Source organism: Melanerpes formicivorus, unplaced genomic scaffold (genome assembly GCF_026170545.1).
Source record: "Melanerpes formicivorus ecotype bairdi unplaced genomic scaffold, bMelFor1.0.p_v2 SCAF_9, whole genome shotgun sequence".
Classification (NCBI taxonomy): domain Eukaryota; kingdom Metazoa; phylum Chordata; class Aves; order Piciformes; family Picidae; genus Melanerpes; species Melanerpes formicivorus.
The window spans coordinates 13,896,260-13,922,540 of record NW_027142361.1 but is presented as its reverse complement, the minus strand read 5'-3'; the positions used below and the strand labels follow the sequence as shown (position 1 = coordinate 13,922,540).

Here is a 26,281-nt window from a genome sequence, read left to right as displayed (position 1 = left end):
CTGTGAGGAATAGACATCCTCCAAGGAGGTCATTCCAAAACAGGTCATTCCAAAACAGACCACCAAGGCAATCACGTAGAACTATTTGGATAACTCTGCGTGATCAGTTTGGTGAGAACATGAACCGCTGGGATGGCCAACCAACTTCTAATCTTTTCAGGAGGCTGAGGGAATTGCAAAGTGGCAGAACCCGAGGTAGCAATACCAGAAGGGTAGCTGTTACTTCCACAGTTCCCCAGAACAACACTAGTAGCTCCAGAAGTGGCTCCAGTTATAACATGCAAAGTTATAACCCTGCAAACTATGTGCAATGCACATGTGGGCATGTTCCCCATAACTAGGGGTGCCCTGCCTCCCGCCAGGGGGAGGAGAGGGATAACAGAGATAACAGAATCTATTGGGATGTGTACATCCAGTGGCCTGGCACTTCACAATTTCGGAAGTACAGGGCCTTGGTTGACACAGGAGCTCAGTGCACCATAATGCCATCAAATTATCAGGGATCAGAGTCTATAACTATTCTGGGAGTCACTGGTGGATCTCAAGAGCTAAGTAAGGTGGTAGTTAATATAAGTTTAACTGGTAAACAATGGAGGAAGCATACAGTTGTGACCGGACCTGATGCACCTTGTATTTTAGGAATTGATTTTCTGAGAGAAGGGCGTTTCAAAGACCCTAGAGGTTACAAATGGGCTTTTGGAGTAGCTTCTATAGAAATTGATGGACAAAAATTGAAGCTATCTGCTAGACCTGAGCTTTCTGATGAATCTGCAGTTGTGGGACAACATAAGATACAGGACATTAAATTGCTGGTTGCTTCTCAGACTGTGCATCACAGACAATACAGAACCATCCGTGACTCTTTGTTGCCCATTCAGAATCTGATTCGTCAGTTGGAGAGTCAGAAAGTCGTCAGCAAAACTCATTCACCTTTCAGCAGTCCAGTGTGGCCTGTGCGAAAGCAGAATGGAGACTGGCGTCTGACAGTAGACTACCGAGCCCTGAATGAAGTGACACCACCTATGAGTGCAGCAGTGCCAGACATGATGGAGCTACAGTATGAGCTGGAATCCAAAGAGGCCAAATGGTATGCTACCATAGACATTGCTAATGCATTTTTCTCTATTCCTATAGCAGAGGAATGCAGGCCTCAGTTTGCTTTCACCTGGAGAGGAATCCAGTACACCTTCAACAGATTGCCAATGGGCTGGATCCACAGCTCAAGCATCTGTCATGCAGTAATCCACGATGCTCTGGAGAAAGGCGGTGCTCCAGAACACATCCAGTTCATCGATGATATCATCGTCTGGGGTAAAACTGCTGAGGAAGGCTTTGAGAAAGGTAACAAAATCATTGACATTCTTCTGAATGCAGGTTTTGCCATCAAGCGAGACAAGGTGAAAGGACCTACCACAGAGATTCAGTTTCTGGGAGTGCGGTGGCAGGATGGACGCCGACACATTCCAGTGGATGTGGTAAATAGAGTCTCTACCATGGCAAATCCCACAAACAAGCAAGAAACCCTACATTTCTTGGGGATAGTGGGATTTTGGAGACTACACATTCCTTGATACAGTCAGAATGTGTAAACTCTGTATGATGTGACTCGAAAGAGAAACAATTTCCACTGGGGACCTGAACAACAAGCAGCCTTTGACCAGATAAAACAAGAGGTAGTTCAAGCAGTGGGTCTGGGACCTGTCCGAGATGGTCCAGACATTAAGAATATTTTGTACACAGCTGCAAGTGACAATGGTCCAACCTGGTGCTTGTGGAAAAAAGCTCCAGGTGAGACACGTGGACGACCTCTTGGTTTCTGGAGTCGAGGTTACAGAGGTTCAGAGGCTAATTATACCCCAACAGAGAAAGAAATTTTAGCTGCCTATGAAGGAGTAAAAGCATCTTCTGAAGTAATTGGAACTGAATCACAACTTCTTCTAGCTCCCAGATTACCAGTTTTGAATTGGATGTTCAAAGGCAAAGGCTCCACACCACATCATGCCACAGACTCAACATGGTCTAAGTGGATGGCTCTGATAACACAGAGAGCTCGAATGGGAAATCTTGAAAGACCTGGTCTAGTGGAGGTGATCTCAAGTTGGCCTGAAGGTATCAACTGTGCTAAACCTCCAGAGGAGAAAGTAACTCGTGCTGAGGAAGCTCCTCCTTACAATGACCTTTCTGATGATGAAAAGAAATATGCTTTGTTCACAGACGGTTCCTGTCGTCTTGTTGGAAACAAGCGAAGGTGGAAGTCTGCAGTGTGGAGTCCAACACGCCGAGTTGCAGAGGCGAAGGATGGAGAAGGAGAATCCAGTCAGTTCGCAGAGGTAAAAGCTGTCCAGCTAGCTCTCGATGTAGCTGAACATGAGAGATGGCCAAAGCTTTATCTCTACACCGACTCATGGATGGTAGCCAATGCTCTATGGGGTTGGCTAAAGAACTGGAAGAAGAGTGGTTGGCAGAGGAAAGGAAAACCCATTTGGGCAGCCAACCTGTGGCAGGACATTGCTGATCGAATCGAGGGAATTCCAGTGAAAGTGAGACACATCGATGCTCACATTCCTAAGAGCAAAGCTACTGAGGAACAACAACACAACCATCAGGCAGATCTAGCTGCAAGAGTTTCTCAAGTAGACATGGACTCTAATCTTGATCTCGACTGGAAACACCGAGGTGAGATATTCTTAGCTCGGTGGGCTCATGATTCGTCAGGACATCAAGGCAGAGATGCAACATACCAATGGGCTCGTGACAGATCCATAGACATTTCCATGGATGCGATCACACAAGTCATCCATGACTGTGACATTTGTGCTGCTATTAAGCAGGCAAAACGAATTAAGCCCTTGAGGTATGGTGACAGATGGTCCAAATATAAGTATGGTGAAGCTTGAGCTTGGCAGATTGACTACATCACTCTACCACGTTCTCGTTCTGGTAAGCAATACGTGCTTACTATGGTAGAGGCAAACACTGGATGGTTGGAAACTTATCCAGTTCCACATGCAACTGCACGCAACACCATTCTCAGTCTGGAGAGACAAATCCTGTGGAGGCACAGAACTCCAGAGAGGATTGAGTCAGACAACGGAACTCATTTCAAGAACCACCTTATAAAGAACTGGGCAAAAGAGCACGGTATTGAGTGGATATTCCATATTCCCTACTATGCACCAGCTTCAGGGAAGATTGAACGCTACAACGGTTTGTTGAAGACCACTCTTAAAGCCATTGGTGGTGGATCTTTGAAAAACTGGGAAAAACATTTAGCACAAGCAACCTGGCTGGTAAATTGTAGAGTTTCAGTGAATCGAGCTGGACCTGCACATTCAGATTTGCTACGGAAAGTAGAAGGTGATAGAGTTCCTGTTGTTAGAGAAAAGAATCTGTTAGGTAAAACTGTTTGGGTATTTTCACCCTCAGGAGAGGCTAAACCTGTCCGAGGGGTGGTTTCAGCTGAAGGTCCGGGTCACACTTATTGGGTAATGCAAGAGAATGGTGAAATTCAGTGTATACCACAAAGAAATTTAACTTTAGCTGAAAGAAGTTAATTTCGAACTGTTGTACAGCTACATCGCGTCCAAAGGAAGAATCAACGAGGAAAATCTACGGTGCACGAACCCTGAGATCCCTGAGAGCCCTGAGTCAACTAAGAGACCCTGAGAATCTCTGTTTCCCTTTTCTTCGCTTCGTCGGCGAAGAAATGAACTGTTTTCCATTTTTCTCACTTTCTGATTTTCTTGGACTTTTGAGTCATCTACATCTGAGCATAGCCGGAATGGACTATGAACTTTACTCACGAACTGTAAATATCATTTTGGATTGGATGGACAGTATGAACAGCCAATGAAATTGTTTAGAAGGGGTGGACTGTGACCGTTTGAGACTGTCCCCCAAAGAAAGGGAATATGGTGGACGGAAGTTGGTAAATTAAAAGAACGATCTAAACTAATTTCATTGGTAGAGTGGGAGGAAGCACCTTCTGAACTGGGAGTGCAGGAGGGTATCCTGGGCACTCCGGCATTTTTATCTTCGGTCTTCCTTCCGCTCCTCCGCCGGGCAGCAGCTCTCTGTGCTGGGCTTTCGGCCGAGGCTTTGGCCTTGAAACTGATAAGGCCTGTATTAACTGCTTTCCAATTAACACAACTGCTTCTAACCTTTTTTTTCTCTTTTCTCTCTCTTTCTAACCCGCTCTGGGGAAAAGGGGGAGAGAGGGGGAGAGCGGAGATGGGGAACCCCCTCAGCAGAGGGGGGAACTCTCATTTCTGTGTTTCTTTATTGTATACCTTTGTATATATTGTAAATATTGTAAATTTGTATATATTTCCCTGCATAACCTACATTGCTTTGTAAATATACAGCTCCACTGCTTTGCTAATTCAGCTGTGAGTTTTTTTTCCTTTCCCTTCAACTTTTTCCTTCCCTTTACTCTACAGGGGGGAGGGAGGAGGCTTTTTGGCCTTACCCTTCCAACCCTACGACATAGGCTTAATAACAAAACATGCTCTGGACACCTTCCTCTCCCGACGCAAAGAATACAGTGAATATACATTAGTTATCACCAGCAGAAGGATTACACACACCAAATAAATCACCTTTGGATCCCAGCTATCACTTAAAGTTACTCTTTCCCCTACTGGGATCTTAAACTCTTTTATCTCAATCGGGAGAGTACTAGAAGTCACATTCCTGTATCTCGCTGGCCAGAAAAAATTGACACTGCGTGCATACAGAAGCCTGACCCAATACATAAACCACAAATAAATTGTCTGCATCAAATATTTACCCAGGTAATCCAGGATCAAACCCAAACAATATCTGTAGACCAGAGCCCCAAAAATTGAAAAAAACTCACGCTCCAAAATTCACAGCACCTTCATGTTTTGCTAATCCAGCTATAAAGCAATAAAGCAATAAAGCAATAAAGAAATAAATCAAGCTAATTATCTGCCCCACGTTGGGAAGCCAAGAAAATGTCGAGGGTTGAGGGGAAGGCCTCAGCCTTCTCCCCCCTGTAAGTGAAGGGGAAAAAAAAACCACAGCTAACCACAGCCAGATCAGCAAAGGAATGTGCTATATTTACAAGCTGTTTAGGAAATGCAGGTGGATATATACACAATTTACAGTATTTACAATATATACACAGAAATATACAGCAAAGTAACACAGGAATGAGATTCCCCTCCCCTGGAGGAGGGTTCCCCCCCCCTTGTACCCCCTTTTCTCCCCTTTTTCCCCAGAGAGGGTTAGAAAGAGAGAAAAGGAGCAGTTGTTAATTGAAAGCAGTTATAATTAGAGTAAAATGTTAGTAAGTTTTGCAGGCCTCACGCTTATCAGTCCACGGTCAGTCTGGCAGAAAGCCTAGAAGCCGCAAGCTGTGAAAGGAGGAGGGAAAAGTGCAAGACTGAGAAAAGTCTCTGCTGGAATCAAAACTTAAGGCAGTACTCTACCAATCCACCAATGAAATTAGCTTAGACCTGTCCTTTGTTTATAAAACATTCAGTCACAGTGTCCCTTTCTTAAAGGCGTAGCCTCAAACAATCACAGGTATTGACAGGTAGCTCTCCCTTTTCGGTGTTGTCATTGTGAGAATCATAGAATCACAGAATGGTCTGGGTTGGAAGGGACCTCTGAAGGTCATCTAGTCCAACCTCCTCTGCAGTCAGCAGGGGCATACTCAACTAGACCAGGCTGCCCAGAGCCATGTCAAGCCTCAATTTGAGTATCTCCAGGGATGGGCCCCAACCATCTCCCAGGGCAAACCTGGTGAGGTTTTCTTTCTGCTCCTACCAGAGTGTTTAGTTTGAGTACAGTGAGCCTTGCTGTCACTTCTTTCCATTTGGTTTGCAGATCAGTGATCTCTTGTTGTCTTCGTCATCTTGCCTTCAGTGATCTGCCTTAGCATTCTGTCTCCCTCATTGTCTTCAGGATGGGAGCTAGGTTTAAGTTGTAGAATCATTAAGGTTGGAAAAGGTCTCCAAGATCATCAAGTCCAACCATTAACCTAGCACTGCCAAGTCCATAATGTTTTTTCCTCCTGGTTTGACGTAGCATTTCAATCTGTAGGAATTAGATGAGACAATAGGAAGAAATTCTTCTCTGTGAAGGTGGTGAGACACTGGAACAGGTTGTCCAGAGAAGTTTGTGGAGACTGCAACCCTGGAAGTGTTCAAAGCCACATTGTATGAGGCCTTGAGCAACCTGGTGTAGCAGGAGGTGTTCCTGCCCATGTCAGGAGGTTGGAACTAGATGATCTTTAAGGTCCTTTCCAACCTAAAACCATTCTATAGTTCTGTCATATTTGTTAATTGACTCTAAGATTTCTTTACTTTATATATAAATTGTGTGTGTCTAAACACAGATCAAATCTTGGAGTAGAGTCTACTTTCAGCCTTGTGGAGGGTGAGTTTGTGCATCTTCTCCTCCCTAGTTCCATGTCACAGGGCAGGACTACCATGGGGCTGAAGCCTTTGATCCTTCATGGAATGGGCCGGGAGGGACCTTGATGAAGAGCACCAGGAAGGACTGGGATGTCTGAATCAGCTTTTGGAATGACCTGGGTCTTCAGCTGTGCTGCTGATGTCCTCAGAGGAAGGATGCTTGATATTTAATGGAGATGAGACCTTGAGAAAATGTGGAGGAGGGGTGTATTTTGGCATAAATGCAGCCAAATCCAGGAGCATGTTACACAGTGAGCTGAAAGCAGAAATTAGTGTCCAGCAGGTAATTAGGCTGATGGAACCTGAGCTGCAGGAATGCTCCCTGGGCCCAGCCGGCTCTGGGATACAGAATGCACTCTGTGCAGGTCAGGACCCTGTCTCGGTCCAGAGAGGGAAAGAGACAGTTCTTTTAGAATATTCCCGTGATGTGAAATTAGAGGCACAAACGAGGCCAAAATATCAACAGCTAGGCTATTTATTACATAAATAAAGTGGATATAAGAAGAGGAGAGGGAGAAAATAGAGAGGGAGAGAGAGAGAAGAGAGAGAGAAGAGGAAAGGAATTATATTACCACACCCCTCACCCCCCCAAGACAATTTGAGTCTGTGGAGGAAAGGTGCTGCAGGAGATGTTGGGTTGGTACAGGAACGGTGCTGAGGCTCTGGCTGGGGAAGAGCTGTGGTCCTCTGGGCAGCCTGGGTCTGTAGGGAAAGGGTGCTGAGGCTTTGGCTGGAGAAGAGATGTGGTCCTCTGGGCAGCTCCACGGCCTCTTTTCTCCGGAGCAGCATTGTCCCAGGCTTTTCCTTCTCAGCGGCGTGGTCCGTCTCCTGTGTTTTCCTTCATCTCCTGCGCTTTTCTGCTCTTAATCATCCAGTCCAGGGGACACAGTCCCCCACATTTTTTTTCTGCGTTTTTCTTCTAACAAGCCAGTAGTTGCTCAAGTCTTTTATACAGTTTTTAGTCCTTAGGTATGTATCCAAGTATTGTCCCTCAGGAATTCCAGGGGCCAGGAAATCTCATCCTTAGGTAAATGTCCAGGTATCGTTTCCCCGGAAATCTTTCTGTGCATTTCTGTGAGTTTGGGCAAGGATGGGGGGGGGGCTCCGCCTCCTCCATCCTCATCTACATGCCCCCATACTCATTACACATCAGGAAACAGGTGGTGAACCCATTGTCTACCCTTTCCAGGGTACTTGATGGGTGGAGATTATCTTGTCCTGAAGGCGTGATGGCTGGGTCATTGTTGTAGGCCAGCTGCAGTCCAGTGTTATCACGATGCAATCACAAGGTGATTTGCATCCAGGATTGGTAGACAGGATTCCTACATGATCTTTGCACCTTCCTTCCAGTGGCTCTGCCCAACACATATCAGCTATTGTCTGGGCAAGCAGCAAGTGGTTTTATCTTTGTTGAGTCACACCAAGAGAGACAAACTTTTAGTCTCTCACAGACCCAAAGTAGATCTTCTCTTTTGCAGTCTTAAATGGCTTTGTCAGTGACAAAAACCTGGTGGGTCTCTTGCTGCAAAAGGTCCAGAAGGTCGAGTTTCCATGTAGGAGGTGAACTGCTTGAGCCAGTGCAGTTTCTCTGCCCACTGTAGCAGCAATGTGCTTTCAGTTCCTGACTCAGCTGTTAGAACAGTTAGGGCTTGCAGGGGTTGCTGTGCAAGCAGCTGGACCTGAGGTCTGTATTCTGGACTGTGCTGTGGTCTGTGAGCTGCCTTTTGTGAGAGCCTGTTTTGATGGATCATCTTTCTCAGTCAGAGGACTCCAAAGGAAAATCTTGTTTTCCTAGATGTTTTGGTTAAAACCCTGTAAATGAGCACATTGTGTCCTCTGAGCAGGGAAACAGGGTACCACCATGGCCAGCTCCCAGTGGGTGGCTTGGTTTGAAGATGAGCTGAAGTTGATGGAGGGACTGGGAAAAGGGTCCCATGTGAAGCTTCATCAGCCTGCAGCAGCAGTGTCTGTTGTGACATCTGTGCTGGAGCTGCTCAGGAAGCAGCAAGGGTTTCTCTTCTTGCAGTAGCTTGTTTCTGGGCGTGTTGAACATTCACAGGTCACTGTTTAGCCTCAGTGGCCCTCTTGTTTCACTGCTAGAGCCTTTCATACCAGGGCTGGCTTCCTGCTTCTCTGGTGACAGAGCAGGACCTTTCTTTGCTGCTTTGCTTTGCACAGTGCTGCCAGGCTCATAGCATAGGAAGCCTCTTCCCACAGGCTGTGCTCCAGTCCTTTGCCCCACCAGCTTACAGGGCTGTACTGGGACTTAGGCTGCAAATCTGTGGTGGCTTGCTCAGATCAAGCTTCTTGTTGCTGTGAAGAAAATCCCTTGTCTATAGCTGTGGCAGGAAGATTGCAATGTTGGGTCATCTTTTCCATCTGGTGGGTGATCAGGTGTCTGTGCTGGTATTATTAGATCTGTCAGCTGCTTCCAGTAGTCCAGATCACACAGAGCTGCTGCCTCTTCTACAGACCCTGCTGGGCAGGGACAAGGGTGCTCTTTGGTCACTCTTTCCTTGGCTCCTCACTACAAGGAGGACACTGGGTTGATGAAACATGTCTAAAGAAGAGCAATGAAGCTGATGAAGGGTTTAGAGAACAAGTCTTCTGAGGGGTGGCTGAGGAATCTGGAGTCATTTAGCCTGGAGAAAAGCAGGCTCAGGGGAGACCTTCTTGCTCTCTACAACTTCGAGAAAGCAGGTTGGAGCAAGGTGGGGTTCAGTCTCTTCTCCCAAGAAACAAGTGATACAACAAGATGAAACTGCCTCAAGTTGTGCCAGGAGAGGTTTAGGTTGGACAACCCCAAAAGGATTGTCAAGGCCTGGAACAGGCTGCCCAGAGCAGTGGTGGAGTCCCCATCCCTGGAGGGGTTTAAAAGCCATGTAAATGTGGTGCTGAGGGACATGGTTTAGTGGTGACCTGGCAGTGTTGGGTTAACAGTTGGACTCAATGATCTTAAAAATCATTTCCAACCAAAAGGACTCTTATTCCATGCATGGATGTTTTATACCTCACCTACATCAGTTACATCAGCATGCTTAGTTTTATTAGCCACAATCACAGTATATTAAAGGGCAGATACTGAGGTGGACTGGCAAGGTCTGCTTCCATATGCCCATGTCAATGGGCATGAGTTGTCTGTCCTTCTCATCTGAGCTCCTGTAAGGTCCAGCCGGTCTCTTAATGCTCTGGCAGATCTGCGGTTGTCAGGTCATGTTGATGTTCCTTTTAAAGCTCTCATTAAAACGCTCGGGTCACTCCTCTTGCTCCCTTATATCACTTGTTTTCCTGTGATCTTCCTTTTTTGCTTTCCCTCCCCTCTTTCTCCTGCACTGTGATTTTTTGACAGCTTGGTCAGACCAAAGCTCAGGCTCTTTGTTGTCTAGATCTGGAGCACTGAACTTTTGTAGGGCTATTTAACAGCGAGGGTTTCTCTGTTCATAGTCAATGGCCACTTGATCTCTGTTCTGCAAGCACATTTGCAAAGTCCCATCTGCTCTTTCTTTCTCTCTTTGCTTCCTGCTGTGTTGCCTCTGCCTCTCACAGCTTCCCATCTTCTACGACATTCTCTGCCTCTCACATAAAAACCTCAACTACTAGCCTGATCTTACAAGTTGCATTATTCTTTCTGGTGCCCCTTACTGAGCTGAACTACAGAAATTCATGATCCCTTAATTCTGTTTAAGCTTCTTCCTCTCTTAATGGCACCAAAGCACATTTCCTGTGCTCTGTACTTGACAGTGTTCATAACTGAGCTCTGGAGTGTTCCCAGCTCTTGAAAAAGTCTTCCAGCTGCTATAGGAGCGGTGCTTGGTTCGAGTTAAACCAAGCTCAGCAGTCTGGTGTTCCGACCACCATTCACTCATGCCATGCCACACACACCTCCCTTTCCTGTACCAGGATGGCTGCTTTGCTAATCAGGACCCCATCTTCCTGGAAGGTTTCTCTCAAGGTTGTGGCATCATATTTTCCTTGGTCTAGAACACACACCAGATCACACAGTGCTTTTTGTGTTGCTTGTCACGTGTTGCTGATGCTCTGAGAATGTTTACATTGACCAAAAGCCTCCCTTTTCACAGAATCCCAGCATGATGGGGATTGTCTAGTCCAACTCCTCTGCTAAAGTAGAGTCACCCAGAGCAGGTTGCCCAGGATCATGTCCAGGAGGATTTGGAATCTCTGCAGAGAAGGAGACTCCATAGCCTCTCTGAGCAGTCTGTTCCAGGGCTCCAGCACCCTCACAGGAAAGCTTTTCCTCGCATTCAGACAGAACCTCCTGTGTCCTGTCATTGTGCACCAGTGAACAGACTCTTGCCCCCCACCCTTCAGATATTGATGAGCATTTCCTTGTTCTTTTTCCCTGCACTTAAATGTGAAAATGAAGCTTTCTAGGTAAAATGAGCCTGAGGATAGCTTTATAGCATTGACCAAACCTGATGAGCAGGAGCTCATTGCGGTCGATATGGGGAAATCAGCAAATTCTGCTGTCCTGGAGCTGCAGCCTGATGGGAGGTGAGGTGTGAGCAAGAGCCCTGGAACTTCCCAGCTGCAGAACTTCCCTATGTTGGAGTTAGTTCTGGTGTGTGTTGCAAGGTTTGCCTCAGGGGTTCAGCTGCTCAAGAACACATTTTGCTTCTGAGGAGCAGCCTCTTTAAAAGATTTCTGCTCTCTTGCAGGAGAAGAAGTTGCCCTGTACTGTGCCAAGTATCTTCCTGAGATAATCAAAGACCAGAAAGCCTACAAAGAAGGCAAATTGCAAAAGGTGAGAAAAGTGAGCACCAATGCAGAGAAGAGCCCTTATTTAGGTACCTAAGCCTGTCCCTCCAAGGTCTGCCTTCTGTATCTTCATTTCCTTCTCTTGTTTCTAGGAGTGTACATCAGATATTTGTACTGTATTTTCAAATATAAACCTTCTTCTCTTTGCCAGCTTTTTAAGGTTTGCTTTTTTTTTTTTTTTTTTTTTTTTTTTTTTTTTTTTTTTTAAATTTTCCTACCACAATCCTTTGCACCACTATAAGATCCAGTGCGGAGTCTAGCACTTTCTCTTTTCTTCCTCCTCCATCAGCCGGTAACTGGGGGAGATGTCTCCTGGCTTTGGGCCTGGCTAGGCCCAAGGCCACGGGGGGATGGGCAGTCTCAGACCTGGCCAGCTGAGACTAGCCTAGCAGTGGGAGGGGGAAGAAGGAGCCCTGGGGGTCTTGGGTGTACCCTCAGGTGGGGATGGGATCTCTCTGGGTCTGTTTTGGGATCTTTCTTTGTCACTGCGCTTTTGGTTTTCTGTAAAAGTTCACTGCTTTCTATTTAAACTTTCCATCACTTTTGCAATCCGTTTGTCTGAGTGTTTATTGTTGCCAGTGGTGGGGAAGGGGGCTGCCTCAACCCAGCACAAGGGGTTAAATTTGTGTCTGTAAATACCTGGAGGGTGCTGTGAGGATGGAGCCAGGCTCTTACAGTGTGCCCAGTGCCAGGACTAGAGGCCACGGGCACAAATAGGACCACAGGAAGTTCCATCTGAATGTCAGGGAACACATTTCAGTGTAAGGGTGACACAGGCACAGGCTGACCAGCGACATGACGGAGTCTCATCCTTGGAGCTAGTCAGAAACCATCTGGATGTGGTCCTGGGCCACTGGTTCTGGGTGTCCCTGCTGGGGTGGTTGCATGAATTGGACCCCAGAGATTCCTGCCAGCTTCAGCCATTCTGTGGTTTTGTGTCGGATGTGTCCTGGAGGAGACTTGACTGCACAGCATGACACACAGGTATCCTGTGCATGTTCTCATGTCCATGTCCATCCCTAGGCCCTGGAGGATGCTTTCTTAGCCATAGATGCCAAGCTCACCACTGAAGAGGTGATTAAAGAGCTCTCCCAGATGGCTGGGCGACCCCAGGATGATGAAGAGAAGGAGAAAGTTGCTGATGAAGACGATGGTAAGTTGGATGCCACCAGATAGACAAGACTACAGCTCCAGGATGGGGGCTGAGAGCATCTGGGGCAGGTTTCCCTCAACAGAAGGTTTTTATCCAAACTTCTCCACTAAATTTCAGCTGGAGTTGAAATGCCACTCCTCACCAGTTCTGAGTGCTTCAGGCTGGTGCTAGGGGAATTTGGCATCGTTTGGTCTGTCAGTTTTTGTAGGGCTTCATTCATGAGGTGCAGAGTTCTGGGATGTGTCTGAAACCTCCAAGCTAGGAAGTGGGCTGAGTTGTGGAACCAAGGCAGTGTGATGTTCAGGACTAAGCTCTCTGAAGAAGACTGGTCTCTTCAGCAGTTCTTTTTCTCACTAAGGAGTGTGCTTTTCCAGCAGCAAGTGGTTGCCAGACCATGAAGCCAGCTGGGAGGTGAGCCCTGCAGTAGGACTCCATGCTGCTCTCAGTTGAATACCTCAGATCAGGTGTGAAGTGATACCATCACCTTGAACACTGTGGTGGGCTGAAAGTGCTGAATTTGTTGGCCCTCAGCTGACAGGGACAAAGTGGTTTTTAGGTTGGCTGGAGATTTTTTGTTTTGTCCTGTATTTTCACGAGTATTTGAGATACAGGTGTTTCTTTTGGGGATTAGCACAGAAAATTACAACCAAGGGTATGTCAGTAAGGAAGCAGAGGTCATAGTTTAGGGAAGGTCATCCTGTTTTCTGCCTTCTGTTCCATTAAGGGAATTCTGCAATGACTCCCTGAAGCTGTTCTGTGGATCCCTGTAGCTGGTTGGGATCCCTGTGCTGCCTAAGGCCCAAACTCCAAAAACTTCTTGTTCCCAGTTGTGGTTTAAATGAACAGATCTACACGTGGACATGATCTGTCTGCTTCCCCTGCGGGCCCAGATGAGCATGTGCTCCCCAAGTACTGGGCTCTTTGCCCTCCAGCTGTATACCTAATGCGCTGCCTCACAGCCAGCTCATGTCCCAGGCCATAGGCATTGAGCAAATGTGGCTGGGGCAGCTTGCAGCTCCTGGAAGTGGTGGGATGTAATGGGCCTGGCCACCTTTGCCTCTGCCCACTGGCCACCAGCCTACTGAGCACTGCTGGAGCCTGTCTGCAGTCAGGGCAACCTGGCTCTGGGCCCAGCATGTGCTGTCCAGCTGCTGCCGTGGTGATGTGTCCAGCTTTCTGACCCTCTTTGTACTCACACCTCTCCCCCTTTCCATTTGTAGTGGATAATGAGGAAGCTGCTCTTCTGCACGAAGAAGCCACAATGACCATCGAGGAGCTTCTCACACGTTATGGACAAAACTGCACCAAGAACCTCAAAAACAAGTCCTTAGCTCCGGCCACGGAGAACACTGTGGAGGGGACAGGCAAGCAACATGATGGGGAGTCAAATATGAATGGAGAGGCTGACCCAGGGGAACTTACCGACCACAAGGAGAGGAAGAATGGGAAGCCAGATGAAGAAATCATGGGTATTTCCTCCACCTCAGACAAAGCCAGCACTGGAGGCAACAGCCCTGCTCCGCAGAAGCCTGAACTAGGCAAAGGTGACGAGGCCGTCACCTCTTCCACTGGGGAGGCCGGGCCCTCCTGCTCCTCCACGGGAAAGCCCCAGCGCACAGCCAAATCCAAATTTTTTGAGGACAGTGAGGATGAGTCAGATGAGGTTGAGGAAGAGGAGGAAGACAGTGAGGTAGGAACCAGCACTGGGACAGAGTGGCCTTCTGGCTGGGCAGAATGCGTTGCTTGCTGTGGTACTTGAGCTACGAGCCTTAGGCTCATCCTGGGTGTGTCCTAGGAGTAGGTTTTTCAGGCTGGGACTCCTGAGTCCATCTCATGGGAATGTTTGGGATTGTTCAGAACACCCTCACCTGTGCAGCAGCCATCATGGGTAGCCCTTGGTCTTGCTGCATGCGCCATCCCTTCATTCACTGTAGTAGTTGGAACCAGCTGCTCTGATGGTAGACAGCAGGTGTGGGGGAAAATACCAGGTCATCTCACACCTCTGGGGTGAATTTCTCATCTGTCCCTGGGATTGAGGGACCAGCTGTCTGGGGAGGGCACCCAGAGTGTCCTGTGTGACTCCTGTGGTTATCTCTCATTTCTTGTAGGAATGCAGTGAAGATGAGGACAGTTACAGCAGTGAAGAGGCAGAGAATGAAGATGATGAAGATGACACTGAAGAAGCAGAGGAGGATGAGGAGGAAATGTTGTTACCAGGCATGGAGGGGAAAGAGGAGGTGCACACCCTGTTCTTGTGTTCTGCAGCATAACATGGAGCCAAGGGGGCACTTAGGGGGGATTCAGCAAGAAGCTATTTCCATTGGGATGGGGATGAACCATCCTTTTTGCTCTCCTGAGGCTGTTACAGCTGCTGACATCCTGACAATGTAAAAAGCTGAGGGACAGGGCATGGATCTGGGCAGCAGATTAAGATCAGAAGAGGCTAACCCCACTGCTGGGGGTTAGTGTGACAGGAGGGTACAGGACAGCAGCAAGACTCTGCTGTGGCACTGCATCTCCAGACAGAGCCAAGGCTGAGACTCCACAGCCTGTGGCAGTACTGGCAGATTGGGCAGGGATATGGGATATCTGGAAAAGGGACTGCAACTGCCAAGGTGCCAACCTTCTGTCTTTGAAAAGATGTCCTGGCTGGCAGTGAGGCTGCTTGAGCTGGGCTAGGGCTGGAACCAACACGTCAGAGGTGAGGGTATGGCAGGATATGTTGAACAGTGGAGAATCCTGAATCCCACTGGTGCTTTGTGAGGGAGTAATGGAAGCACTGCTTGACCCTGCCCCTCATGAACACACCCCTGCAGTGCTTCACACCTCCCTCAGGCTTTTCTCCACTGTTCTGTGCATGCTTGTGAGGAGGAGGGGCAAGATGCAGCACCTTAGGGTTTAGGATGTTGTGGGGCCTGTAGTGCTGGTGCTTGTCTCTCTACTGACCTGACATGGAGTAGGAGAAAGGAGTCTCAGCAAAGTCCTGTCTCTTGCAGCCTGGCTCTGACAGCGGGACAACTGCTGTGGTGGCTCTTATCCGGGGCAAGCAGCTGATTGTGGCCAATGCTGGAGACTCACGCTGCGTGGTGTCAGAAGGCGGCAAAGCTGTTGACATGTCCTATGACCACAAGCCCGAGGATGAAGTGGAGCTGGCCAGGATAAAGAATGCTGGTGGCAAGGTCACCATGGATGGGAGAGTGAACGGTGGCCTCAACCTCTCCCGGGCAATCGGTGAGCCAGATGGGGTGGCTGCTGGCACTGCTGGCCTCAGTGTACTTGGGGTGTCCTTGCTTCCAGCATCTGCCAGCTGCTAAGTTTAAGGAGCAGTCTTTAACTGGATGATGAACAGAACCTCATCAGTATTTGATGTGGTGTGATTCAGTCTAAACAAAAGAAAATGGCCACAAAACTCAGTGGAAGGCCACATCTAGCACCCACCAGGCTGAGACCTGAGGCTGTTGTGCCAACAGCTGGGTTGTCAGAAACCACATCACACAAAATGTCTCAAAACCAGGACTGCCATTTGACCAGGACTTTTACCCGTTAGGCCATTGCAGGAGCTGTTCTTCCTAACTTGATACCAGTCTGAGCTCATTTATTCTGAGCCAGTCCTGCGTGTTGATTTCCATTCCCCTTGCTGCAGGGCTTCAGGCAGCACACAGCTGCTCTTTCTACTCATCTTTTGGTCTCTTATGAGCAGTGTTGGAGTAATTGATGGCTCAGGACACTGGGCATGTCTACTAGCAACTGAACAAGTTCGTGGGTGCAGTCTGAGGAGATGCTGGGAGGCATCAAGGAAAAGGCAGTGATTGACACTGAGGAAGCTGAGGGAAGGGAAGGGCAGCATCTGAGAGTGTGAGTGGAAAGTACTCGTGCAGAAGGACCAAAGCATTTAAATGATTATTCAAAGGTAATGAGATTAAAACACATTTTGAAGAAAAACTAGGAGTTTGTTAGTCCAAGTAGACACTGACATTTCTATCTACTATTTTGTGGTGCACCTAGAAGTCCCTTCCTAGGGTGTAATTTCAGATAAGCTGCTCATCAGAGCTGAGGATCAGCTTTGGCTTTTGAGGGTTTGGGAAGACCTGAACCTAGCAGCGTGATGTGAACATGGCACTTGAAATACCTGGCCCTGGACAGCCTGAACTCCTGGAGCATGAGCATTGAGTGTTACTGTGCCAAAGCTGAGCAGTGCTGGAGTGAGCTGCAAATCCTGCTCCAAACTACAGGAGAGCTCATCTCACAGGCACTGCTGCCAGGTGTCAGCTGGTGCTGTCAGATGCTGTGTGCTGCTGGCCTGCTGTTGCTTCAGGAAGAGGCACTTGGTTTAGGATGAGAATACGCTGAGCTGGAAAAGCTCTTTCCCCTTGTGTGGTCCAGAGGAGGCCACAGAAATCATCCAAGGGCTCAAACCCTTCTGCTGTGAGGACAGGCTGAGAGAGCTGGGGTTGTTCAGCCTTGAGAAGACTCCAGGGAGACCTTGTTGCAGCCTCCTGGTACTTAAAGATGGGAACAGACTTCTTAGCAGGGCCTGTTGTGACGGGACAAGGGGAGATTTGGACTAGATAGAAGAAAAGGTCTTTTCCCACCCAAACCATTCTATAAATGTGGCAGGTTTCTTTGATGTACCCACAGCCCAACCTCCTTTGATCATGGGAGCTCCTGCTCTGATGGGGCTGCCCTTTTGCAGGATAGGGACAGGGTTCCTCACTGTTTGGGGACAGGCAGCATTTCCAGGGTCAGAGGAAAAGTGACCCATTTCTCAACCACAGGGGATCACTTCTACAAGCGCAACAAGAATCTGCCTCCAGAGGAACAGATGATCTCTGCCTTGCCTGACATTAAAGTGCTGACAATAAATGACGACCACGACTTCATGGTTATTGCCTGTGATGGAATCTGGTGAGTGGTGAGGGTTATACCTCCTGGACATCAATGCCCTGGTCTTTCTCTGCAGCTGGGTCTCAGGAATGTCCAAGGGCTCTGGGTGATAATCACACACTGTGGCATGACTGCTCCACTCACTTGCCCTTCTAACCTTTCCACTCTGCAGGAATGTGATGAGCAGCCAGGAAGTGGTGGATTTTATCCAGTCCAAGATCACCCAAAAGGATGAGAATGGAGTCCTGAGGCCGCTGTCCTCCATTGTAGAAGAGGTAAGGTTCAGAGCTTCACCATCCCTTCAGCACATGGTTTCTGCATCCCAGTTTGGTGCCTTGGCTCACCCTCTCCATCAGCCTCGTGTGTTCAGCAGTTGTATCCCAGAAAGGTGCTAGATGCCCCTCCTCTGTAATCATTCCAGGTCAGGTTGGATGGGGCTCCCCTGGAACCTAATCTATTTGAAGATGTCCATGCCCATTGCAGGGGAGTTGAACTAGATGACCTTTAAAGGGTTCTTCCAGCCCAAACCATTCTGTGAGTCTATGATATGGTAGCACTTGGGCTGCAGCACTGCCTGGAACAGGAGCAGAGATATCTCTGAAGTGGGACCTGGTTTCTCTTGCACCCTGACCAGTGTTTCTGGCTTCTAGGTTGCTATCAAGGTGAAGGAGTTTCTGTCCCTTGTGTGGCTGTGAACAGCATTTGAGCCAAGCCTGTACCATTCTGTCCTGGCAGCCTCTAAACCAGGGGCTTGGATCTCTTCTCCCAAGAAACAAGTGATGGGACAAGAGAAAATGGCCTCAAGTGGAAGTTTAGGTTTGACATGAGGAACAGTTTGTTCCCCAAAAGGGTTGTCAAGCCCTGAAACAGGCTGCCCAGATCAGTGGTGGAGTCCCCATCCCTGGAGGGATTGAAAGCTGTGTAGATGTGGTGCTAAGGGATCTAGTTTCACAGAATCACAGAAACATTGAGGTTGGAAAAGACCCTCAGGATCACTGAGTCCAACCAATAACCCTACTCTACAAGGTTCACCCCTAAACCATGTCCCCAAGCACCACATCCAAACCACCTTTGAACACATCCAGGGTTGGTGACTCAAGCATCTCCCTGGACAGCACATTCCAATGCCTGACCACTCTTGCTGGGCAAATTTTTTTCCTAATGTCAAGTCTAAAGCTACTCAGTTGTAGCTTGAGGCCATTCCCTCTTGTTCCATCACTAATCACCTGTGAGAAGAGACCAGCACCAGCCTCTCTCTATAATGTCCTTTCAGGTAGTTGTAGAGAGCAATGAGGTCTCCCCTCAGCCTCCTCTTTGCAAACTAACCATCCCCAGCTCCCTCAGTCACTCCTCATAAGATTGATGAGGATTTGGTGACCTGGCAGTGCTGGGTGAATGGTTGGGCATTGATGGTCTTACACAACTTCATGATTGTAACCCCCTGGTGGTTTGTGGGATGGGTCTGGTGTCTCAGGTGTTTCACATGCTGTGCCTGTGCTCTCTGATCTGTGCTGTCCTGTTCCCCCTCAGCTGCTGGATCAGTGTTTGGCTCCAGACACCTCAGGAGACGGCACGGGCTGCGATAACATGACTTGCATCATCATCAGTTTCAAACCCCGTAACACACACCCGCCTCCCGAGAGCGGGAAGCGGAAACTGGAGGCCACGGCCACACCAGCAGCGCCAGCAGAGGAAAACGGCAGTGAGAACACCAAGAAGGCCAAGCTGGAGTAGCTGGCCTCGTGCAGGGACTTGGCTGCGCACTCAACAGACTCTCGTTTCTTAAACACGCTGAACTCAAGACTCCCGAAGTCTTGTCCTGTTTTTTAGCCTTAGCAAAGGCCTTGTCTGTCTGTGTCCTGGGGGGGGGGGTGGGGGGTAGGTCTGGTTAGCCAAGGGCATGTCGCACACTTCACCCCTAACCATTCCAAAGAGAGAGCTGAGGGCAGAGCTGCGCCGGAGCAGCGGGAGCCGGCTGCAGCAGGCAGCACCCTGCAGTTAGAGGAACGATGTCCCCCCATTGTCTCCATGTGGTAGTTGCCATTTCTGTGCCTGTGAGTTTCTGTTTGGAGGGAAGAACTTTTTTCATCGTTGAGGTTTTGGGTTTTTTTTAATCTGCACCTGATTATTTAAGGCCCTTTTTGGTTTTGTGAAACAATCTGGCTGTGGCGCTGCTGCCACACCTCATTCTGTTGTACACTTTCAATCAATACTTTTTTTGAACTAAAAGCCCAGAAAACATAGCTGTCCTGCTGGTCCATGGTTCTTTCCTGGAGGTGGGAGGTGAGGAAGGTGGGGTTGTGTAGACGACGGAGATAGGAACCAATACGGCTGACCAATGTGATCGAGTATTGTTCCTTTATTGTTCCAGTGGTGCAGGCCGATGGTGCAGGCCTGAGGTGCAGGCCTATGGAGCAGGCCTGTAGTGCAAGTATAGCACGGTAAAGTGTAGAAGAACAGGAGACAGGAAAGGCAGAAGAAGAAGTGCGTAGCAAGGCAACTGCTACAACTTATATAAACTCGGAGAGCCTCGTTGGCATAGCTCCATTGGTTCCCTATGAGTGACCACACATTGCACTATTACAGATTATTGGTCCAACTACTAATGACACAACGAGGTTGTTGATGCAGGTGCATATCCTGTTGTCCCAAGATAACTGTCCATGTTTATAGCTACCAGTGTCTTGTTTTAGTTACATGCTGCAGGCACAGCACTGTTTTGCTACACTGCTAGCTAACTCTGCATTTATGGCCTACCACCATGTCAGGCTCTAGGCCTGCACTGCCAGATTGCTCACACTGCTCGTCGCTGGCATTGCCACAAATCCCCCTTTTTGTTTTTGTGAGCAATCTGGTCATGGGAGTTCTTCTCATCCCATACAAGATACTACTGCAAACACAGAAGCAAGCAAGGTAAAGCTAAGCTGTGTAGCAAAAGCAAGAGTTCTGTAGTGCAGCATGTCTAACAGACTGATGTAACCCACACAAGGCACAGAGCTTAAGTTGAACTAGTTACAATGCTCTACAGAGCTGGCATAATACATGGTCAAAGATAACAAACATTGTAAAGAAGAACTTAGATCTTAACAGTTCCGATCTTTACATTTCACTCCTCTTATTGACAGAGAAGACTTGATTATGCCTGAATGCATTGCACACAGAGATTGAGGCACAAATGCAATCCTTAGCACTGTCTTTTGCGATCTGCTTTAGGATTATGTTGCATCTTTATTTTCTCTAGGATGGTCAAAAATCATGAATTGTTTAATCGTAGCAAGATTTCTTTAATCTGTAAAGGTAGATCTGGCCAGGCTCTAGCTTCACAGACAGAAAACTTGCAGGCAAGCAGCAAGAGCAGAAAGAGCTTCATTGCATTGCCCAATATAAAATTACACAGAATAATGTGTTTTTGCTCATCCTAGTAATTCTGATCTCTTAATGTTCACACAACAGTTAAGCAGTCACGACACTCAGTTATAAGTTAGATGTTTTCTGTTGACATCTTGGATTATCGTGACCGTCATTCTGGTCAGTGCTAAGCAGGTTTGCTGATTGTCATTTTCATGACATTTGTGCCGTGTTCGTGCTGTCTTGCAGTGAGAGGGTTACAGCACATTGCAAAGTTGATGTTTCTAGGGTTACAACATTTTCTAGGGTTAATATTTCTAGGGTTACAGCATTTCTAGGGTTGCCATGAGCTAATTTTTTGCTATGGGGTATTCTCTCTTCCCCCCCCCCTTGTTTTTTTTTTTGTTTTTTTTTTTTTGTTAATAATCTCTACTAAGCAAAATGTAAAGATGAAAGTGTATCCTCTAGGATGTCTACATTCAGAGGCACACTTAGTTAACAAGAGAGAATACAAAGTTATCAAGCAACCACAATATTCAGTCCTAATTCACATGATGCTATGGTACATTCTTCTGAGTGATGCTGTTTGATCCCAGATGATCATAGCAGTTGTTGTGATCGATGTTCGACTGCATGGGAAATGCTGTGTCCTCGTGGTCTTGATTCTTCCGCCATTGTTTGTTGTGATGATTGCAGTTAGCAGAAAAGAAGGCTCGAGGTGACCTGATCGTGGCCATCCAGTATCTGAAGAGAGCCTACAAGAATGCTGGGGAGGGACATCCTAGCATGTCAGGAAATGACAGGACTAGGGAGAATGGAACAAGGCTGGGGATGGGAAGATTCAGGCTGGATGTGAAGAAGAAATTCTTCACTGTGAAAGTGGTGAAGCCCTGGAATGGGTTGCCCAAGGAGATGGCCGAGGCCCCATGCCTGGAGGTGTTTAAGACCAGGCTGGACGAGGCTCTAGCCTGCCTGATCCAGTGTGAGATGTCCCTGCCCATGGCAGTGGTTGGAACTAAATGATCCCTGTGGTCCTTTCCAACCTTGACTCATTCCACGAGTCTATGATTCCACAGATTTTCTAACTAATTTTGAGTGGTTTTTGTTTGTTTTTAATGTGAGCTATTTTTAAATTTGTAATTAATTTTTTGTTTCATTTCTTTAATATTTGAAATCTACTTTCAATAAATCTATTTCATTTTTGTTTGATTTCATTATATGGATTTATGGGGTTTTTTATTATTTTTTACATGTTTGCAATTGTTTTTATTTAATTTTTAAATTTATTTTCATTTCAATTTTGATTTTGTAAATTATTTTTATAGTTTTTTCTTTTTAATTCTAACTTGAGTTGTTTCATGCTTTATGTTGAATGTATTTCTTTTATTATTTATTTTTTGTTTCTTTTGTTATTTTACTTCATTTTTAGTTATTGTTTTCTATTGTGAATTTATTATTTTGATGTGTTTAATATTTTGACTTTTAATCTAGTTCTTTTGTTTAATCTTTAATTAATTTCAATTTTTGTTTTTAAATTTATTTCTATACTGTTTTAATATGGTTTTTTCTTCATTGCATTTTATTATATATATATGTATATATATATTTTGTCTGCACTCTAATTATTTTTTGTTAACTTTTTTGTTTGTTAATTTTAATCTAATTTTGATATAATTTTATTCAATTAATTTTTGTTCTTTTGTATTTTAATTTTTCTTTGTTCTTTAAATTTTTATTATTATTTTTAACTTTTTTGTCATTTCTAATTTATTTCTTTCTTACCTTCTTTATTATTTTTCTTTTGTTATTGTAATTTTTTAATCTGTATTTTAATTTGTTATTCTAATCAATTTTTTCTTTCAATTTATTTTATTTTTGTAATTTCTATTTTTTTCTTTTTATCTAGTGTTTAATCTTTTATTTTTTATCTTATATTCTTTATTGTAATTATTTTTTATTTTGCATGGTTGTTTTATTTAACCTATTTTCTATTTTTTTTTTTTTAATTATATTTTTTAACCTTTTCTATTAATTCTTTTTTATTATCATTTTTCATTTTAATTTTCTCAACTTTTTCTTTGTATAATTTTTTGGTTGTTTTAATCTAGTAGTCTTGATAATCCTTATTTTCATTTTTTTGCTAACAATTCCTATGTCTTTTTTTTTTTTTTTGTTAATAGCTATTCTGTGTTAGTAATCTTTATGATTTTTCAGTGTGTCATATTTGTTTTTAATATTTTGTTTTTATTGTTGCTCTTCTTTTTTATTACTATTCTGTTATTTAGTACTCTACGTTTTGTATCCAGAGTTTTTGTGCTTTCGTTATATATTTCTATGGGGGTTTTTTTTGTTTAACTTTTTGGTTTTGCCTTTTTTTTTTTTTTTGTATATTTTTTCTAGTCTATGTCTAAGAAGGAAATATAAAGACATTACCTTAGCTAAGGAAGACTTTTTTTTAAAATGAATACCTATTTACTACAAGTCTTAACTATATTACATGGAGCTCCTTTGAAATGCCATGGCACACAACTAAGGAGGTTCGAACCAAAAGAAATCTTACAATGTGAACTCATTACTAAGTACTTACACCTTACTACAATTACTATGTACTAGGTATCTGTAAAAACCAAATGCTTACCATTCATTATGCTTACCAGGAAAACTTAGCAAATATCTAAATAACAAATCTCTTAAGGACATTGCAATCAGAAATTAAGAAATTAGTACTGTAACTTTAAATCAGAGCAGAGCTTTGGTTGGCAAGAGTAGTACTAGAAAATCCTCCCTTTTCTGGGGGTGGGGGGTAGGGGTGGGTGGCTAGCAAGGAGTGACCTAGTTGCTATTGTTTCTGTATTAGGGTCTTAACGACTTGATGCCTAAATGACTATCGTGTCTGAACGACCATTGTTCCACCCATACTGGATTATGTTTTCTCCATTTTAATTTGAGGGTTGGTTGCTGATTAGTAGCCACTACAAAGAAGGAACGGTAACAAGTTTTGCTCCTAGTTGACTTAAGGCATATCAGCCCGATAGAGCAACTGGAAGGGTTAACATGTACGGTCTTACAGTGATTGATTTGCTGTAGTTAAAAGCTAATTGCACTGGCTCTTTGCTAACCCAGGTTGTTTGGATACCTTTTAAACACGACTTCAACATTTGCCATGAGCAATGACTAGTGACCATTCCATTTATGACTAGGTATAATGATGACATCATCTCCAGTATCCATAATCATTGAAAATTGTATAATTTGTCCACAAGGGTGTCTGACAGATAAAATCTGTTCCAGTTTTCTCTTTTGGATTTTTAGGGCTAATAAGGTATTAGGCATATCGGTGGAACCTGAGCCTTCTTGCCCTTGGATTCTGTTAGAAGTTTTAGGCACTTGGGACTGAGATGGTATTAGCTAAGCAATTTCTGTCCCAACAAGAGTGCTAACAGGAGAGGCAATGGTATAGAGCATAATTTTCATAGCCATAATCAGAATGTATTGAACCAGGAATTATAAGGATGCCCTGTCTAAAGATAGACTGTCGTCTGTCAATTAACAGAGCACAGGATCTGTGACCCAAAGGACCATGCCAGTTAAACTCGAAAAAGCTTTGTGGATTCAAAAGGAGATATGCGGCTGTTGTCAGGTCCGCTGTGCGCTGCCAGAGGGGGCTGGGGGAGGGGGGGGGGAAGGGGGGGGGGCGCGGTCCAAGGACCCTGGTTTGGTGTCGTCGTGCGGGATATATTCACGCTGCAGGAGCAGCTTCTGCGACGATCTCGAGTAAAATGATTAGATTTGTGACCCTTTCGAGTCTGTCTAACAGTCAGACACTTTAAGGTACCTAGGTTTCTCAGAGGCACGATGATTTCAGGACTGCTTCTATGGCCGTGGCTAGATACATTGCTGCTTGTCGATGCCTTCATTCGTTGTGGTCCTGCAGTCATGAGGCAGTAGCACCTGTTGATAAAATGCTGAGAACCTGTTTAGTTTCTTCATTAGCATTGTCAAATGCCAAAATATCCACGTTTCTACCTTCATATCGTGAGTCAGGTCTGAATTAGTATTGAATGCCGTATGTAAGGGATGGTATTGACAAAGGAACCAAGTGTCCCTGTTCGGGCGCCAGATGTAGACGACGGAGATAGGAACCAATACGGCTGACCAATGTGATCGAGTATTGTTCCTTTATTGTTCCAGTGGTGCAGGCCGATGGTGCAGGCCTGAGGTGCAGGCCTATGGAGCAGGCCTGTAGTGCAAGTATAGCACGGTAAAGTGTAGAAGAACAGGAGACAGGAAAGGCAGAAGAAGAAGTGCGTAGCAAGGCAACTGCTACAACTTATATAAACTCGGAGAGCCTCGTTGGCATAGCTCCATTGATTCCCTATGAGTGACCACACATTGCACTATTACAGATTATTGGTCCAACTACTAATGACACAACGAGGTTGTTGATGCAGGTGCATATCCTGTTGTCCCAAGATAACTGTCCATGTTTATAGCTACCAGTGTCTTGTTTTAGTTACATGCTGCAGGCACAGCACTGTTTTGCTACACTGCTAGCTAACTCTGCATTTATGGCCTACCACCATGTCAGGCTCTAGGCCTGCACTGCCAGATTGCTCACACTGCTCGTCGCTGGCATTGCCACAGGGTTGGGTGGAGATCTGTCTGTGGTCCCTCTGCAGCTCCCAAGCAGCAGCTGACTCCTGCCACATAGGTGCAGAGCACGAGCCCCTGCTGTGAAGTGCTTGGGCCTGCTGCCTCCATACCCCTGAGGCGGAGATGAGTCTCTGGAGACCATTTGCATCTGCTGAAGGGACAGAGCTACCAGCCACCCCCTTGAGCTGACCTGCCTGCTGCACACTGCACCACCTCTGCTCCAGGCTCCCTTCAAGGGGTGGTAAAAGACAGCTGCTCCCTGGTGTGCTGGGTAGTATGAAGCTTGTACAACCCATGTCAGTGCTGCAGCTGCTGCTTGGACTCTAAATCACTGCTGGGGCAGTCAGCTGCTCCTCCTGTTCCTGTGCCCCTTCGCCTTCCACCCAGCATGGTGAAGCGCACAAGAAGGCACAGAGGTTTGCAGGCCAGGTCATGTGGCAGAGATTGCTCCAGGGTTCTTGTGGCACAAGCAGTGCCTCTGGCAGCACCTTGCACTACAAGCCTTCCCTCTTAAAAACTGAAACCCACCCTCCTGCACCCACTCCATTGTCAGCCCATGCCCTGCCAAACTCGCTGGGTGCTTCTCCTGTCATTGCTAAGCCACTTTCCTGGTGGCCCCTGAGCTTAGGTCCTTCTCTTTAGTGGTTCCTCCAAGGAATGAGTGATAGAACAAGAGGAAACAGCCTCAAGCTGCACCAGGGGAGGCTTAGGTTGGACATTAGGAACAATTTCTTCCCTGTGAAAGTACTGTCAAAGCCTGGAGTAGGCTGCCCAGGCAGCGATGAATTCCCCATCACTGAAGGGGCTTAAAAGCCATGTAGATATAGTGTTGAGGGGCATGGTTTAGTGGTGACCTGGCAGTGCTGGTTAACATTTAGACTCAATTACCTTAAAGGCCTCTTCCAAGCAGAACAATTCCACAATTCTATGCTTCTAGCCCTCCCACCTGGGCTCCTGTGATACCCATCACAGGAAGGCCCAATGATCAGATCACTGTGGGGAAGTAGCCATTCCACAGGAGACA

General features: G+C 46.2%; 1 protein-coding gene across 1 annotated transcript in view; it reads left to right on the top strand.

Annotated features, from left to right (window-relative positions):
- PPM1G (protein phosphatase, Mg2+/Mn2+ dependent 1G) overlaps positions 1-19,499 on the top strand; it is a 57,718-nt gene extending 38,219 nt beyond the window's left edge. The window contains exons 3-10 of the mRNA XM_068143097.1: positions 11,120-11,205; positions 12,243-12,372; positions 13,593-14,062; positions 14,481-14,609; positions 15,369-15,603; positions 17,148-17,277; positions 17,429-17,531; positions 18,787-19,499. Coding sequence (XP_067999198.1) covers positions 11,120-11,205; positions 12,243-12,372; positions 13,593-14,062; positions 14,481-14,609; positions 15,369-15,603; positions 17,148-17,277; positions 17,429-17,531; positions 18,787-18,990 — 1,487 coding nt within the window. The 3' untranslated portion in view covers positions 18,991-19,499. The remainder of the gene's footprint in view (positions 1-11,119; positions 11,206-12,242; positions 12,373-13,592; positions 14,063-14,480; positions 14,610-15,368; positions 15,604-17,147; positions 17,278-17,428; positions 17,532-18,786) is intronic.
- The last annotated feature ends 6,782 nt before the right edge of the window (positions 19,500-26,281 follow it).